At 37.5% G+C, this 17,053-nt stretch overlaps 1 protein-coding gene across 1 annotated transcript in view; it reads right to left on the bottom strand.

Moving 5' to 3' along the window:
* DRP2 (dystrophin related protein 2) overlaps positions 1 to 17,053 on the bottom strand; it is a 123,346-nt gene that overhangs the window by 22,530 nt on the left and 83,763 nt on the right. The window contains exons 8-15 of the mRNA XM_049766650.1: positions 16,770 to 16,848; positions 14,288 to 14,348; positions 13,922 to 13,983; positions 12,293 to 12,367; positions 11,148 to 11,349; positions 10,846 to 10,931; positions 8,671 to 8,828; positions 8,215 to 8,381 (exon numbers count right to left, since the gene is read on the bottom strand). Of these exons, the coding sequence (XP_049622607.1) occupies positions 8,215 to 8,381; positions 8,671 to 8,828; positions 10,846 to 10,931; positions 11,148 to 11,349; positions 12,293 to 12,367; positions 13,922 to 13,983; positions 14,288 to 14,348; positions 16,770 to 16,848 (890 nt within the window). The remainder of the gene's footprint in view (positions 1 to 8,214; positions 8,382 to 8,670; positions 8,829 to 10,845; positions 10,932 to 11,147; positions 11,350 to 12,292; positions 12,368 to 13,921; positions 13,984 to 14,287; positions 14,349 to 16,769; positions 16,849 to 17,053) is intronic.

The following is a 17,053-nucleotide window of genomic DNA, read 5'->3' as shown; positions in this document are numbered from 1 at the left end:
ACCATTTATTACCATAAAGAGACACAGAGGGCCAAAATGGAACAAAAAGCTGAATCCAACATTCAGCTGCGTACATGAAACACATCTGAATAGTCAGAACACACATAGACTCGAAGACTCAACATGCCAGGACTTCTGGGTGTCTTCGACTGGTATATTGGGGGTTCTGGGCAGGAGAGCTATCCATAGGCCCCTTGGACTGACCACTTAGTCCAGGGGACTGAGATCCCCCCCACGTCAGACTGGTCTTCATGGTCACGCCTGGTAAATCGGGCCCTGGGGGGAGGGTAGGGGAGAGAAATCCCTCCCCTATGCATACACAAACTATAGAGGCAGGGGCTGGGCCCAGAAGACTCAACATGCCAGAACTTCTGGGTGTCTTTTACTGGTATGTTGGGGGCTCTGGGCAGGACAGCTAGCCATAGGCCTTTGAGCTGACCGCTTAGTCCAGGGGACTGAGATCCCCTCACGCCAGACTGGTCTTCATGGCCATGCCTGGTAAATTGGGCCTTCGGGGGAGGGTGCAGGAGAGAAATCCCTCCCCTATGCATACACAAACTACAGAGGCAGGGGCTGGACCCAGAAGACTCAACATGCCAGGACTTCTGGGTGTCTTCGACTGGTATTTTGGGGGCTCTGGGCAGGACAGCTAGCCATAGACCCTTAAACTGACCACTTAGTCCAGGGGAATGAGATCCCCCCATGCCAGACTGGTCTTCATGGCCACGCCTGGTAAATTGGGCCCTGGGGGGAGGGGGGAGAGAAATTCCTCCCCTATGCATACTGGACCCCATTCAGGAGTTTTTTCTTACTAGTATTCATTTTCAAAAGTGACATATATACTTTTTAACAATACCCAAAAATATTCTTAATTCTCGATTGTTTCTAGGAAAAAAATGGAATTCCCTAGATTTGGAGGATAATATTCAAATAGGTCTCTAAAAGCAGTGTATATGTAGACGTGACTTCCTATACAGTGGTCCTCTTTGAATGCCAAACAATTCATCTATACATGGTATATAGCCCCTCTGATATATTTCACCTCTCCCACACCAGAGCCCCTCTACTCTCTCCGAATCCGGATTCGTTATCTTCCCCTCAATTAACCCTCTTTACCCTTAGTTCTTTAATTTGTTATGCACCAAGACTGACCTCCTGCCCCAACAGATTGTGCCCTTTCTCACACCCCTACAAAGCTCATTATTACTCCTTAACTCACCCCAACCATTAGTATCCCACATTTACCCTTTTTATCTTCAGTACTATATAGTCCTAATCACAGACCAAAGTCATGCATTGAATTTAACAACCCCCAACTATTTCAAAAGACATAAAATTGACACATGTCTTTTGAATATTTTTATGTGTATTTTCTTTAACAGCTATAACTCTTTCTAAGTAATTTTTTACTGTGAAGATTCTACCCACTTTTTATTTTGTCTTCTCTTTGTGAGCTGTTCAATAAGGAATTTTGGTGAAAGAGTCCCTCAGTTTAATGCTTATGATTGAACCATGTCATGGGGATTGTTAGACTTGTTTCTATGGTCCCCATATGCACCGATAACACCAGGTGGCATTGTTCCTTGTTTGCATAGGCACATTAAAATGGAAAAATACTATACATACAAATAAGTTCTTATCTAGTAGAGATTGAAACAAATAAATCTTGTAGTGCAATGGGACCGTACACCCTGAACATTGATATAATGACTTGGCACAGGCCTCAGAAGAATGGGCATCCTCCATTCACCCCTGAACCAGGGAAGCTATCTGCAAAACATCCAAGGTTTTTTATAACAACACCTGGAAGCAATCCTCTACCAGGGAAGACCCTACCACTGCTCTGACAACGACCTGCTCAAAAGAGACTTCCCTTAACACTAAGAAGACTTGACAACAACGACCTGCTTACAGGACAGGGTTCTCTGCATTGCCCTTTAATTGTGAGGTGAAATGAGAGGACGCTCTGCAACCATCCTGACTGCAATGTAGGATATGCAGATTCTGGATCTTTAATACAGAAACATGATATCAACAACAGAGACTGTATGAAAAATAAAAGTGTATTGGCACTACAGACAATGACCTGGATTGGACAAACTAGTTTGCCTGGAGCCTAGAGTTGGTCTTATGCCAGGAAACTTCAGGGGTAGGGTCTTCTTGTATTTAGGCCAATGCTTTTCCTTTCCATGTCCCTCATATTTTGGTGGGCCTATGCAAACAATAATTGCCACTCTAACACCATTTCTACTGTGCTCCTTTGACTCTAATCCTTAAGAAAAGCAACCCACTTAAACTTTTTTTGGGGGGGGGCCACACCCGGTGTTGCTCAGGGATTACTCCTGGCTGTCTGCTCAGAAATAGCTCCTGGCAGGCATGGGGGACCACATGGGACACCGGGATTCGAACCAACCACCTTAGGTCCTGGATCGGCTGCTTGCAAGGCAAACACCTCTGTGCTATCTCTCCGGGCCCCCCACTTAAACTTTTGAGGTTAACTTAAACTAATATGCATGTGCATGGAAATGTAAAAAGTACTTTTCCTTCAATGTTTAAGGAGTTACATAAGTTTTATGGCTTTAGATTGCTTTGTGTGCTGCTAAGAAATATTATGTACTACAATCTGGGGACTTAGGGACAAAGTAATTGTACATGGATTCTGTTTTATTTTTCTTAATGTTCTTTGGCTAAAAGTTCAAAGTCAAGATATCAGCAATGGGACTACTGAGAATTCTGTTTATGGGTGATTGTCCTTCCACTGTAACTTTACCTTGTCTTCTTTCTTTGCATTTTTGTTCTCATAATTAAAAATAAAAAATTAATAAAAAACGAACACACATAGACTCAAAATCAAAGGTGGAGAAAATCATCCAAGCAAACAACTTCTTTTAAAAAGCTGGCTTGGCCATGTTAATATCAGGTGACTGAAACTTTAGACTTAAAAAAGTTGTAAGGGCCCAAAAATGGAAATTTTGTTATAAACTAGGATATGTACAATAGGAAGAAATAACACTCCTACATATATACACACCCAATGGGAGCCAGCAAAATATTTATTACAATTGTTGACAAATATGAAAGAAGACAACAATAGCAACACAACAATAGTGGGAGACTTCAACACTGCCCTTTCACCCCTTGATAGGGCAATCAAGCTGAAACCAAATAAGAATATACTAGCTCTGAAAGGCCACTAGGAAGTGGCTCAGTTGATATATAAAGGGCACTCCATCCCTTGAAACCTGGAACCACTGAAAACTAAAAGCACATGGGTAATTCTCCAGAATAGACTACATGCTAGCCCATAAACCATACCTCCATAAAATCAAGATTATAGAAATTGACTGCTCTCTTAGATCACAAAGCACTGAATTTAGAAGTGAATACAAACAGACATAGAAGAAAAATGTTAACACCTGGAAATTAAAAAGCTCATTATTGTACAACCAGTATGTCAGAAATAAAATAAAAAGAAAATCAAAAGATTCCTATAAAATGCAAATTAAGATACAAATTATTATAATGGAAAAGCAGTACTAAGGAAAATTTATAGTTTTGCAGCACACATCAAGAAGGAAGAAGGGGCTTCTATAAATAACTTAATGGTGAAGCTTATAAAGTTAGAAAATGATCAACAAAATGAACCAAAATAGGTAAAATAGGTAGACAGAAGGAAATAACAAAGCTTAGAGCAGAAATTAATGAATGTAGTTATATTAAAAACCCAAAAGATCAAAGAAAGCAAAATTTGATTTTTTGAAAAAAATCAACAAGGTCAATAAACCTCTACCAAAACTCACAAAGATAGGTAAAGATATAAAGTTAATAAACTGAAAAAGAAATAAAAAGGGGAAGATCACTACAGATACTACAGAGATTCAAAGGGTAATCAAAGACAATTTGAGAAACTATGTCAAAACATGAGAACTGGGAAGAAATGAATAAATTCTTGGACTCCTACAAATATCCATGGTTGAACCAGGTTGATCTAGCACATTCAACAGACCCATCACTTGAGGAAATTAAAATGGTAATCAAATGTCTTCCCAAAACCAGAAGCTCCAGCCAAGATAGACTCACTAACGAATTTTTTCAAACCTTTCAAGAGGACCTACTACCACTCCTTTTCAGGCTCCTCCAGGAAATTGAAGAAACAGAAACAAATAGTTTTTACAAAGATAATATCACCCTGATACCAAAACCAGACAGAGATACTGCAAAATCAAAATAAAACTATGGATCAATATCCCTGATGAGCACAGATGCAAAGATCCTTAACAAAATCCTAGCAAATAGAATCCAATGCCTCATCAAGAAGGTCATATACTATGACCAAGTAGGTTTCATTCCAGGGATGCAAGGATGGTTAAACATATGTAAATTAATCAACATAATACATCATATCTACAAAAGAAAAATGAAAACCAGATGATCATATCAATAAATGCAGAGAAAGTATTCGACAAGGTCCAAGACCCATTCACAATAAAAACTCTCAACAAGATTGGAATGGAAGGAATGTTTCTCATTATAGTGAAGACCATCTACCAGAAGCCAATGACACATATTATTCTCAATGGAGATAAACTAAAAGCATTTCCTCTAAAATCTGGTACAAGACAAGGCTACCCCCTTACTACCTCTAGTTAACATAGTACTGAAAGTACTTGCCATAGCAATTAGGCAAGTAAAAGATATCAAGGGCATCCAGATAGGAAAGGAAGAAATCAAGCTCTCACTGTTTGCAAATATCATGATACTATATATTTAGAAAACTCTAAAGACTATAAAAAAGCTTTTAGAAACAATAGGTTCATATAGCAAAGTGGCATGCTACAAAATTAACACGCAAATATCAATGGCCTTATACATAAATGATAGAGAAGAAATGGACTGTAAAAAACCAATTCCATTCACAATAGTGCCACAAAAACTCAAATACTTTGGAATCAACTTAAATAAAGAGGTAACAGACCTATACAAAGAAAACTACAAAACACTGCTTCAAATATCAAAGATGACATGAGGAAATGCAGACATATAACCTATTCTTGGATTGTGAAAATTAAAATTATTAAAATATCAATACTCCCTAAATCATTGTGCCAGTTTAATGCAATCCTTCTATGTATACCCAGGACATTTTGCAAAGAAGCGAACAAACACTCATGAAATTTATTAGGAATAATAAATGCCCATTAATAGCTAAATCAACTCTTAGGAAAAAGAAGATGGGATGCATCACAGTTCCCAACTTTAAATTGTATTACAATGCAATAATCATTAAAACAGCTTGGTATTGTAATAAAGACCAACCCTCAGTTCAATGGAATAATTGTATTATTGTATTTTTTGTATACAATTATTGTATAATTGTATCGGTGTAATAATTCCAATGACTCCCAAACAATCAATTAATCTTCTATTAAGAGACAAGAAACACAACATGGAGCAATGAAAGCCTCTTTAACAAGTGGTGTTGGAACTACTGGTTAGTCACATGCAAAAAAAAGCAAATTCAGACCTCTTATCAACACCATGCTCAAAAGCCAAGTCAAAATGGATTTAACAACTTGATATCCGACTTGAAACAATAAGTATATAGAAAAAAACATAGGGAAAAACTCCATGACATTGAGACTAGAAGCATCTTCAAAAAGGAAACACTACTGTCAAAACAAGTAGAAACAGAGATAAACAAATGGAACTACATTAAACTGAGAAGTTTCTGCACATCCAAGAAAAAAAGTGACTACAATACAAGTTTTGGACATCAAAGGAATCTTTGATGATCTGATACCACTGGCAAAGGCAACAAAATAAAAATATATACAAATGGGACTACATTAATTTAGAAAGTTTATGTATGGAAAGTTGTACACAGGCTAAAACTCAAGGTAGCTAACTGCATGCCCAAAAAAATTCTCACTCAACTCTTTAGGATTTAATATCCAGCATACAGTATTAACATAATAAGGTATTATAACCATAATAAAGTTAACATATTAAAGTTTTAAAAATATTAACAAAATAGGGCCGGAGAGATAGCATGGAGTTAAGGCGTTTGCCTTTCATGCAGGAGGTCATCGGTTCGAATCCCGGCGTCCCATATGGTCCCCCGTGCCTGCCAGGAGCAATTTCTGAGCCTGGAGCCAGGAATAACCCCTGAGCACTGCTGGGTGTGACCCAAAAACCAAAAAAAAAAATATTAACAAAATATTTAAAATCAGGAAAGGAATTGAACAGAGACTTCTCAGAAGAAGACAAGTGGATTGCCAATAGATACATGATAAAATGCTCAACATATTAGGGAATCCAAATAAAGACATATCAAAAATAGCAGGACCAATCTGTGCGGGCAATGCTGTAGTGAGAAATAAACTCTCATCCACTGCAGGTTGGAATGTTGTCTGCTTCAGTCCCTATGAAAAACAATATGAAGGGTTCTTATCAATTTTAGAATGTAGTTGCCATATGATCCTCCAATTGCACTTAGGGTATTTATTCTTAGGACAAAATACTCATTCAAAAGGGCATATGCACAATATTATTCATTGATTCATTGAGTACAATAGCTAAGATATGGAATTAATGTAGGTGTACAATGAAGGGTAAATGGATTGTTAATACACACACATATATACACATATACGGAATGGAGTAATATTCAGCTGCATGGAATGACACAGCCATGCAACTTGCTGCAACCTGGTTGGAAGTAGATAATACCATGTGAGTTAAATAAGCCGGAAGAAGAAACACAAACACAGAATGATCTCATTTATCTGTGGTATATCAAATAATTGTAAAAAGAGGACATGTAAATTACCAAGGGGCATAAGATAAAAACACTCTACAACACTTTTCACCAGGGAAATGCAAATAAAACAACAATGACATATCATTTTGCACCAATAAGATTGGCACACATCACAAAGGACAAAGCAGTGTTGGGGTGGCTGTAAAATAATAAAGTGGCATTCATTGTTGGTGACAACACTGACTGGGCTGTTTTTGGACAATATGGACACTCAAAAAAACCCATAAAAATTCTTTATGACCCAGAACTTCTGCTTCTTGGCATCTACCCAGAGAGCACAAAAATATACTTAGAAAAAACATTTTTTACTCTTATGTTCACTGCAGAACTATTTACAATAGCCAAATCTTGGAAAAACCCAAGTTACCAAGAACACATAAATAGATAAAGAAACACAATGGGACACTACAGTTAATTTTTCTAGAAAGTTGTTAAATCCAAACTTTACTAAATTAAATTATAAAATTATTAAATTCAATTTACATTAAAATTATATTTTAAATTAAAATAATAAATACTCAAATTTCATTATTTCTTTTTTGCTATTATTTATGCTATTTTTTTTGTTTTGGGGGCCACACCCAAGCAGTGCTCAAGGCTTATCTTGACTATGAGCTCCAGGATTACTACTGGTATGTTCTAGGGAACCGTACAGTCTCAAATATCAAACCTGGACCAGTCCCAAACAAGGCAAGCACTCTAGTTGCTGTACTATCTCTCTGGCCCTATTACCTATGCTCTTGAAATTACTTACACCTATCTATGTACCATTTATTTTTTACCTATCAGTGGTAGAAGTTTTGTAAATGGCTTATAGCCATGCTTCTCTTCCTGGCCTCCTGTTAGTAAAATTAGTAAATGTTACAAATCCAGATTACCCTTTGTTTTCTAGAGAGTTAACTATGTCACATGCCATTTGGTGTAAGGTGTTTTTATAGTCTAGGATTTGGGGGCTTCTGAATTCTATGTAACACTTTTTGGGAGAAAAGTTTCCTTTACTGAGCTGTTATCCTACCCTACTTCTTCTTTTTTCTCATTTGTTTGTAGGTCTGGGTCACTTTATGACAAAACTAAAATAAAATATATTTAAATTTTCCATTTTTACAAAACAATGTTAAATTCTATAACAGAAAGAATACCAACAAAATAGAATGGATTTGCTATAATTACATAATATGTAATGCATTTTTCTAGTATTTATTTTATATATAACATGGCATGTTCAGCCAGTGCAATAGTGGTGGTGGTGGTGGTGGTATTATTATTATTATTATTATTATTATTATTAGTAGTAGTAGTAGTAGTAGTAGTAGTAGTAGTAGTAGTAGTAGTAGTAGCAGCAGCAGCAGCAGCAGCAGCAGAAACAGCAATTTGGTAGGTATTGCTTTCCCTACCTGAAACCCTTAATGGGGCACTGCCTGCAGATAGAGCATTTGGTCTGATGTTTCACTTGCTCAGCAATGGTGACCCGATGTAGAACAGCCAGCCACACCATGGACTGGGGCTCCAAGTTGACCCACTCCAGGAACTGTGATGCATCAATGACTGACTTCCCAGTACTCTAGGGAAAGAAGACGCCCAATGGCAATGACTGCAGTTCAATATGTATTTCCCCTAGAGTTTCAATCATCAATGATACACCAGAATCTGCAGGCCTTATTTTTTTCTTTCTCGAATTCCATATTTTCCCTATTCTGGTTGAGATGACTCCTTCTTCCCACAGTACTAAAAACCCAGAAAACCTCTTTCCTGTTGTTACATACCAACAAATTCTCTTATATTTGAATAATTCTGATTAAAAAAGGCTAGCTCTTAGTCTTCCCACATTTCTCCCGCCATTCCATACTCACAAAACGGAAGCAACTGCGGACACTGGGCTCCACATTGCTGCCCCCAAAGGCTGCCACTTCTCCCAGCTGTCGGGGCACCTGAATGGCCTCATGAAGCAGGACACCAAGATGGTGTTGGTCACATTGGCTGCCTGAGTTGGCTACTTGGCTGAAGAGGTCTGCTGGGCCCATCGTAAGTCATGACCAATCCAAAGCAAGAATGGAAAAAGAATGGTATGAGGATAAAGAGCAGAAAAGGAAGATAGAATAAAGAGAATTTAGCTCATGGGTTTTCAAACCGGAATAACTAAAGGTTCATCCCTATCCTTACAGTAGTCCAGAAATTCTATAAAACAAAACAGAACTTCTTTATTTTAGGGATAAAAAGTGATAAGAAAAAAACAGAAAGAACCAATAAGAGTTAAGAGTTGAAAACAGAGAGCAAGAAAGGGGAAGTCCCAGACACAGATAAGACACTTCCAAGAAAACAAATTCTCAAGAACTAAGACTAGGGTAAGGATTTAAAATCAGTCACAGCAATTTTCCCTATATCTATCCCCATATTTAAGGCCCAAGTTTATATCTGTATTTAAGGTTTAAAATTCTAAGCCTTAAGATATGTTACAGTAATTTTCCCTAACCCTCATATTCTTTAGACACCAGTTATTTGTCAATTATCCACCAAAATGAAAAGAATCATATATGGATAAACTAAAAATTGGAGACAATTTAAAGCATTTGACATCTTAGAATGATCTAAGTGTCTGTAGACTATAGTGCTTATATTTGAAGATGGGCTATATATGCATATATGTATTTATGTGTATATATGCCCTATACACCCTTTTGGAAAATCCATATCTGATCTCAACCTTAGCAAGTCTCCTTCAGAAGTCCTTGTTTGATTCCTACCTTACAGTATGGCTTAGGAAATACACAAAAAGCAGAGGATCTATGTTTTAGATCTGAATCCATTGTAACTAGTTTATAGAACCTTGGTAAAACACAATAAGTTGTGTGATGAAGTTTCCTTATGTGAAAATTAAAAATAAATAATCATTTCACATCCTATCTCAAGATAACCTTGGAAGAAAATGCATTAAAAAGGCGGTAGAGCCATGACAGTGTTAATGAATGAGAGAAGTAGAAGGCCTGTTTCGAATACAGGAAAGGGGTGTGGGAGGAGGATGATGGGGGGCATTGGTGGTGGGAATGTTGCACTGGTGAAGGGGGGTATTCCTTTTGTGACTAAAATCCAACTACAGTCATGTTTGTAATCACAGTGTTTAAATAACGATATTATTTAAAAAATAAAAGGTAGTAGAGCATTTGCCTTGCATACAGCCAACCAGGGATGGACCCGGTTCGATCCCTGGCATCCCATATGGTCCCCTCGCCTGCCAGGAGAGATTTCTGAGCACGGAGCCAGAATTGATCCCTGAGTGCTACTGTGTGTGGCCCAAAAGCAAACCCAAAAAGGCTTCATCTCTGTAGAGTTTTCCTATACCAATGTCATCTTTCCTTTTTGATTTGATACAGCACATAGCCTTTGCTAGTCATGTTGTTCTAATTAAACTTGTTCAAGTGAGTATCTTTGTCTATTCCTATGAACTTTATATCATTGGAGGCAGGAATCATGTCAAATTAAACCTAGTACTCATCACAGTATCATGGTCAATATATTAAACACTTGACAATTATGCCGATGAAAGTACAAAAGACCATATACAACATGGAATGAAGAACAAAAGCACTCTAAACCAGAGAGGATAACAAGAGAATAGTGTACTGTCTATTTCCCATTTAATGGAGAATACTGTACTATGTCCAATAATATATATGGAAATCCTCTAATAGAATTGTAAAACAGCTGGAACATTACAGTGGGAGACAGCTGAATTATCAGGTCATATGAAATGGAACAAGTCTAGGATGCCAAGTCGTATCCTTGTTAAATGCTTATATCAGATGATAAAAGGGTCAAATGATACTTGGAATAATAACAGGCCTAGGAGCTATTATGAAATTTTATTGTTTTGGGTTCTTTACAGTTGCCTGGACTAAGCATCAGAAAGCAACCTTGAATAGTCTTCTGTTGAGCCCCATGGTCTATATTCACTCATCACACACCTGTTCCCATACCATAACACCTATCCCTTCAAGTAATTCCAAACCAAACTTTGGAGTTATACTTACACTCTAGCTTTTCTTTCACTTCTGTACCACACAAACATGCAATGCCAGTCTTAAAGGACAATGCTCGCATCTTTCCACTGCGGCCACTAGGTTTAAAATGAGAGACTAAGTACAAGAATATATGTAGTGTTATCATTTTCAGCCATTTCCCTCACAGAGTTGATACCCACAAGGGTCTATCCAATCATGCCTCAAGCTGAGATAGGCCCAAGTTCATTATGACAATAACCTTTCCCAACATGCGCTCTTCAGATATTCCACTGAATTTCATCCTGGAAACTACCAGGGTTGCAAGCCCTTACCTGTCAAAAACATTGAGAAGCCAGTTGAGGCTCATGTCCACACAGAGTGGTACATTGACCAGGATGCCTCTTTCCTCTTCTAGTCGTTCATATAAAGCAGTCAGACAATGAATAATCTCTACCACATCCATTACATGCTCACTGGTCTGAAGATCATGCTCACTAAAGATCTCCAGGGCTGTAGTTAAAGTTACCAGATCCACTGGGAAGGAAAGAACGAAGTAAATATATAGCCAAAATTAGAATCTTAGGACAAAGTGACAAGGCCATTTCTGTCACCAAATTTGATTCAATTTTCACACCAATCTCTTGTAAGAATCATACAAGATAGTCCGTTACTAAGCCCCTCATCCCAAGGATGCTGAAGGTAGAAAAAGACTCCTTAAATTAACCCATCTGTTCATATAAATATATATACATATATATATATATATTGTCATCAAGTTTAAGATGGTATAATGAGTCACTCACCTCCACTGGTATAATAGCTTTCATGGTATCAAATCCCATATTAAGTGTTTCTATCCTTATATACATTTCACTGCATATATATTTGTTCACAGTCCTAATTTAAAGGCTCAGGTATTCCTAGCTAAATGTGACACTTTTAGGAGATCTTTTAAATTACCGACAGTGTTAGATAAGTCTATCTTGATATGCTGGGTCAGGAAGATTAAAAAGTTAGTGCCTTTGAGAAAGGCCAGAGGGCACATTATACCTGCAGCTAGCTATTTTGCCCTTTTGCCCAATTCATTGCTATTTGTTTCCACAGTTCTGCTGCTTTAGTCTATGACTACAAGATGGAAAAAGGACATGATCCCTTGAGGTTTCAAACCATGGGCTGGGATACTTTCTGTTATAAAACAGCTGGTTGGTTATCCATGTTGGGCAAGAAAAAATGGACGAAGAATACAGACATATGGTGATTTGGAAATGTCTAAGACTTGAGGATAATGCAAATATCGTGGAAAGAGTATGTGTTCACAAACAGCCTATCATAGGCTTTAGATATTTGTACAAAGTATGCCAAAACCCCTGGATAAGGCTGGATGAAAATAAACAGTTGGCAGGAGAAAGAGCAGAAATGGGGTTTATAAAGACCCTGACTCATGAGGTGTCTGCTATGAAAACAGTGAGAGACTTACAGCGCAGTGCCTTCTGGACTCTACGTAGCTTCATGGCAGTGCGGTAAGCTGAGAACTTAATGTTGTTCAGATCAGCTGCAAAGATCACAAATTTTGCATTTAAATCAGTAAATCCACATTATGGCCACAACAAAATGCTATTTTACACCTTCTAGATATTGGCAAAAATTAAAGTCTGACAGTAGTGTTAGCAAATATATAGATGAATGAGAACTGCTAGTGGAAATGTAAGCTGATATAATTAGAAAACAACTTTGTATTCCTTAGGGAAATAGAACATTTACATTTTTGCAATCCAGCCATCTATGTGTTCTAGAACAGTGATTTTGCAATACTTTTGACCAAGGCACATAAATTTATTTTACATCATGGTCCAATACACATAGACATAAATGTACTTATATAAAGTAATCAATATTTAAGAAAAATACCATATTGATTTGATAAAGCAAAAATATAGCAAAGTTGCTATTAAATGCCACTACTGCTAAAATATTTTGTAATTTCATATTTCTTAGTCTATTTCAATAAAAGTCTTGGGACCAAAGAAATAGCACAGTGAGTAGGGCACTTGCATTGCATGTGGCAGATCAGGGTTCAATCCCCAACATCCAATATTGTCCCCTTGAGCACTACCAGAGAGATTCCTGAACATAGCCAGGAGTAACCTCTGAGCATCACCAGATGTGGCTCAAAACGCAAAAGCAAACAAAACAGAAATACTTATCATAACACAATAAAATAATTTTGAGACGGAAAACAGGCATAGGTACACTAGTAGATTGGTACAAGAACTCCTTAGCTGCACTATTATTATTAGGTCCAAACTACAATCTAAATGTCCATCAACAGTAGACTGGATGAAGAAATGGTAAACCAGTGGTTTTCAACTGCCAGTCCACAAATGAGTGCTAGTCTTCAGGTATAAAAAGGTTAGCTATTTGATAGGTGTTGAAAAATTATGTAATAAAGATCAATTATAAATAACTTTGCAAACCATCATACCTACATAAAAATTAATTTAAAATATTAAAAAATATTGGTATAATACAATAGCCTATTCCTCAGTAGCAAAATGAATGACACTAACACCTATATCAACATAGGTAAAAAAAAAATTCCTCTAACTTAGTGATGAATTTTTTCTTATTAGTCAAGTGATTCATACTCATTAAAGACTGTTTTTTATTTTGTTTTGTTTTTGGACCACAGCCGGTGATGCTCAGGGATTACTGGATATGCACTCAGAAATCACTCCTGGCTTTGGGGACCATATGGGACGCCGGAGGATCAAACTGCAGTCCATCCTAGGCTAGCGCAGGCAAGGCAGATGCCTTACTGCTTGCGCCACTGCTCTGGCCCCAAAAACCTTTTTAAAAATCTTTTTTAAAAAAATCTGGTTAATATAAATAAGCTGAATTCCCTAATGTGATAATGAAATGGTCCAGGCTAAGTTTAGAGCTTGCAGTTGAGGTAGGCTCAGAGAGGACTGGAAGGCAGGCTCCTAGATAAAGACAAGGCATTTATTTATACCCCAATTTGTATGTAGAAATGGAACTTGCTATTATTTTCACAGTACAAAAGATACTTCGTAGCTCTTCACGCTACGCAGATGGCCAACATTCTTACCTAGGGTTTGGTATAACTCGGTCATCTTGGGATGGTCCCAGCATGTGGTCTGAGCCTGATGGCTTCAAATAAAAATATGAATAGCACCAGCTTTCATACTTCCCCACCCTCTGCCCACACCATTTAAACACCATGAGTGAAATATTGGATGCAGATGCTTCAGAATCTGAGGGTGAACCCTGAAAATCCCAAAGCACACATGTTAACATTCACCCAGGTAGAGTTAATAAGATGAGTAGGAGAAAAGCTGGACTATAGAGGAATCCCAACAGAATAGGAGTGACAGAGATGGTTAGGAAAAAAATGATAGGTGAGTAATGGGATGGGAAATTTACTGACACACTTTTGATTTAGATGGTCACTCACTTGATGTAGTAGGGGACTTTATTGGGTGAAATTGCTCTTTCCCAGGGAACCTGAACAGAAGCTGGTAGTGACGAAAAGAAAGAGAAAGAAGCTAACTACTAATACTCTTTAAGAACCCCATTTCAACTCCCCAAATGTGGTCAAATCTAAAAGAATATGCCAAACAGCCTGTGTGGAGTTGGACAAAAATTTCTTACAAACATACTTTTTCCCCTGATGCTAGGGAAAGGGAAGGAAAAGAGCTTGACAGTTTCATATGCCAGAGACATAGCAAATCCATGAACAGGAATACCTGACCTTAGCCAATCTGACCATCTGCTCCCAGAACAAGGTGTTATTTCTGTTCCCTTAGCTTCAGGAAACTGAAGTGCTATGTGGACAGGAAGCAGACACTAATTTACTCTTGGGATTCAAAGTCCTTCCACTAGAATGTCAAGCTTCTTATTCCTGTGATACAATAGGGGGAATTTCTCTTATATGGAACTCTAGAAAAGAGTATCTCTCTGCTTCAAACTTTTATTTTCTAAATGTTCCAAAAGAAGTTCAATTGCCTGGCCAATGTTTTCGGGGCAGTTTTCCTGGGTACAAGAGTCATCAGCAGAAACCCAACTACAAACATACTTGTAATCATGGTGCTTAAATAAAGATTGATTTAAAAAAATAAGAGTCATCAGCAGGTCTAACTGCTAACAAACAATAAACAAGAGTTCTAACTGCTATTGTTATTCTTCCACCATGTGCTAGATACTAGGCTAAATATCTTGTATACACATATAATTATATATTTCTATATTCCCACTGATTCCACTTCTACAACCTTGACCTGGGTTACCAGGATCCCTGATCTTGATTATGGCAATATTACTTTTTTCTTTTTGGTTTTCAGGTCACACCCGGCAGTGCTCAGGGGTTACTTCTAGCTCTATGCTCAGAAATTGCTCTTGGCAGGCTCAGGGGACCATATGGGATGCCAGGATTTGAACCACTGTCCTTCTGCATGCAAGGCAAATGCCCTACCTCCATGCTATCTCTTCGGCCCCTAATATTACTTCTTATTGGGTATCTCTACTTCCACTCTTGTTCCCTCACACACAGATATTATAAGAACATGAGTTAGGTCATGTCATTATTATGATCAAGCCACTCCAAAGGTTTTTTTTTCCCTTCAATTTAGGATAATATAAAAGTTCTTACCATAACCCACTCCTTCCCCTTCTTTCTCACTTCCATATGGACCTCCTTGCTGCTTCTCAAACACATCTCTGCTTTATGGTTCTGGGAGTAGCTTCTCACTACCTGGAATGCTCTTCCTTCAGATATATATATATATATATATATATATATATATATATATATATATATATATATATATATATATATATAGCTTATTTTCTCTTTTCATTGAAGTTTCTGCTCAGTTTTCAACTACTCTTCTACACTTGATGACCCTATTCTCTCTCTATATATATATAATCTATGTTCTGGCTTTTCCCACTATATTAATATAAAATCTATAAATATAAATACTTCTGTCTGTTTTGCTCACTATTATAGTCACATTGTTTCAAAGAGTAAAAATGTTGTTGATGGTCAGAGAGCTCACTCAACAATCTAATCACATGCTTTGCAAGAGTCCTGGGTTTAATCACTAGCACAACCTGGGCTCTGGGGGCAGTACTAGGAGTGAAACCTGAGTATTTATCAAGGGGTAATCTTCTAAGTACCATCAAGAATGCTCCCTCAAACAAAAATAAATGAAAATATATATCATTGTTAAAATTTAATCTGATTCTTACAAACCTATAATCGAGGTAATATTTCTTCTCTTTATAGACAGAAAAACTAAAGTCAGAAATGTTAAGCTGCTGGAGAGATAGCATGAATGTAAGGCATTTGCCTTTCATGCAGAAGGTCATCAGTTCGAATCCTGGCATCCCATATGGTCCCCTGTGCCTGCCAAGGAGCAATTTCTGAGCATGGAGCCAGGAGTAACCCTGAGCACTACTGGGTGTGACCCAAAAACCACACACACAAAAAAACAACAAACTATTGATGCCTGTCAGGTCAATTCCTGAGCCTAGACCCAGGAGTAACCCCTGAGCACTGCCGGGTGTGACCCAAAAACAAAAACAAAACAAAATAAAATAAAAAAAGAAATGTTAAGCTATTTTTGTAAAGTTTGCAAAGCTATTATGTTAAGGATATATGAATCAGAACTAGTCCTTTTATTTAATTTTTGTGGTGATAGTGATAGAATTCAGGTTTTCATGCATGCATGCAAAACCAGTGCTCTACATCTGAGCTCCATCCATGGCCCTGAGATACTGCCCCTTAAGCCATTATACTACATTATATTATCCTTATGATTTCCTAAAGAAGCCCAAGTATACTGTATTTCCACCAAGCCCTCACTGGAAAACAGTATATCCTCTGGGAAGATGGCCAAGGTCTTGCTAAGTAAAAAGTTGTTTGTTTTACATACAGGAGAGGAAGTGCTGTGACCCAGGCCCAAAGTCCCGGTGAGCATCTTGGAGCTGTTTGAGTCTCTCAGCAACTGACACCTATAGAAAGAACAAGAATGAAGTCAGAAATGACCTGTTCTAGATATTGAGTATGGAATTGCTGGGAATCCTCATGAACTCTCTCATTGGCTCATGCTTAATTTATTTCAATTTTTTTCATCATCACTCAATTCTAATTCCTCCATAGGAATTAGAATAATTTTCAAGGGTCATGAAATTATGCCTAAATTCTAAAGCCACTGTG

This window comes from Suncus etruscus, chromosome X, assembly GCF_024139225.1.
Source record: "Suncus etruscus isolate mSunEtr1 chromosome X, mSunEtr1.pri.cur, whole genome shotgun sequence".
Classification (NCBI taxonomy): Eukaryota; Metazoa; Chordata; class Mammalia; order Eulipotyphla; family Soricidae; genus Suncus; species Suncus etruscus.
Note: the sequence above shows the minus strand (reverse complement) of the source record. Positions and strands in the feature narration are given on the sequence as shown.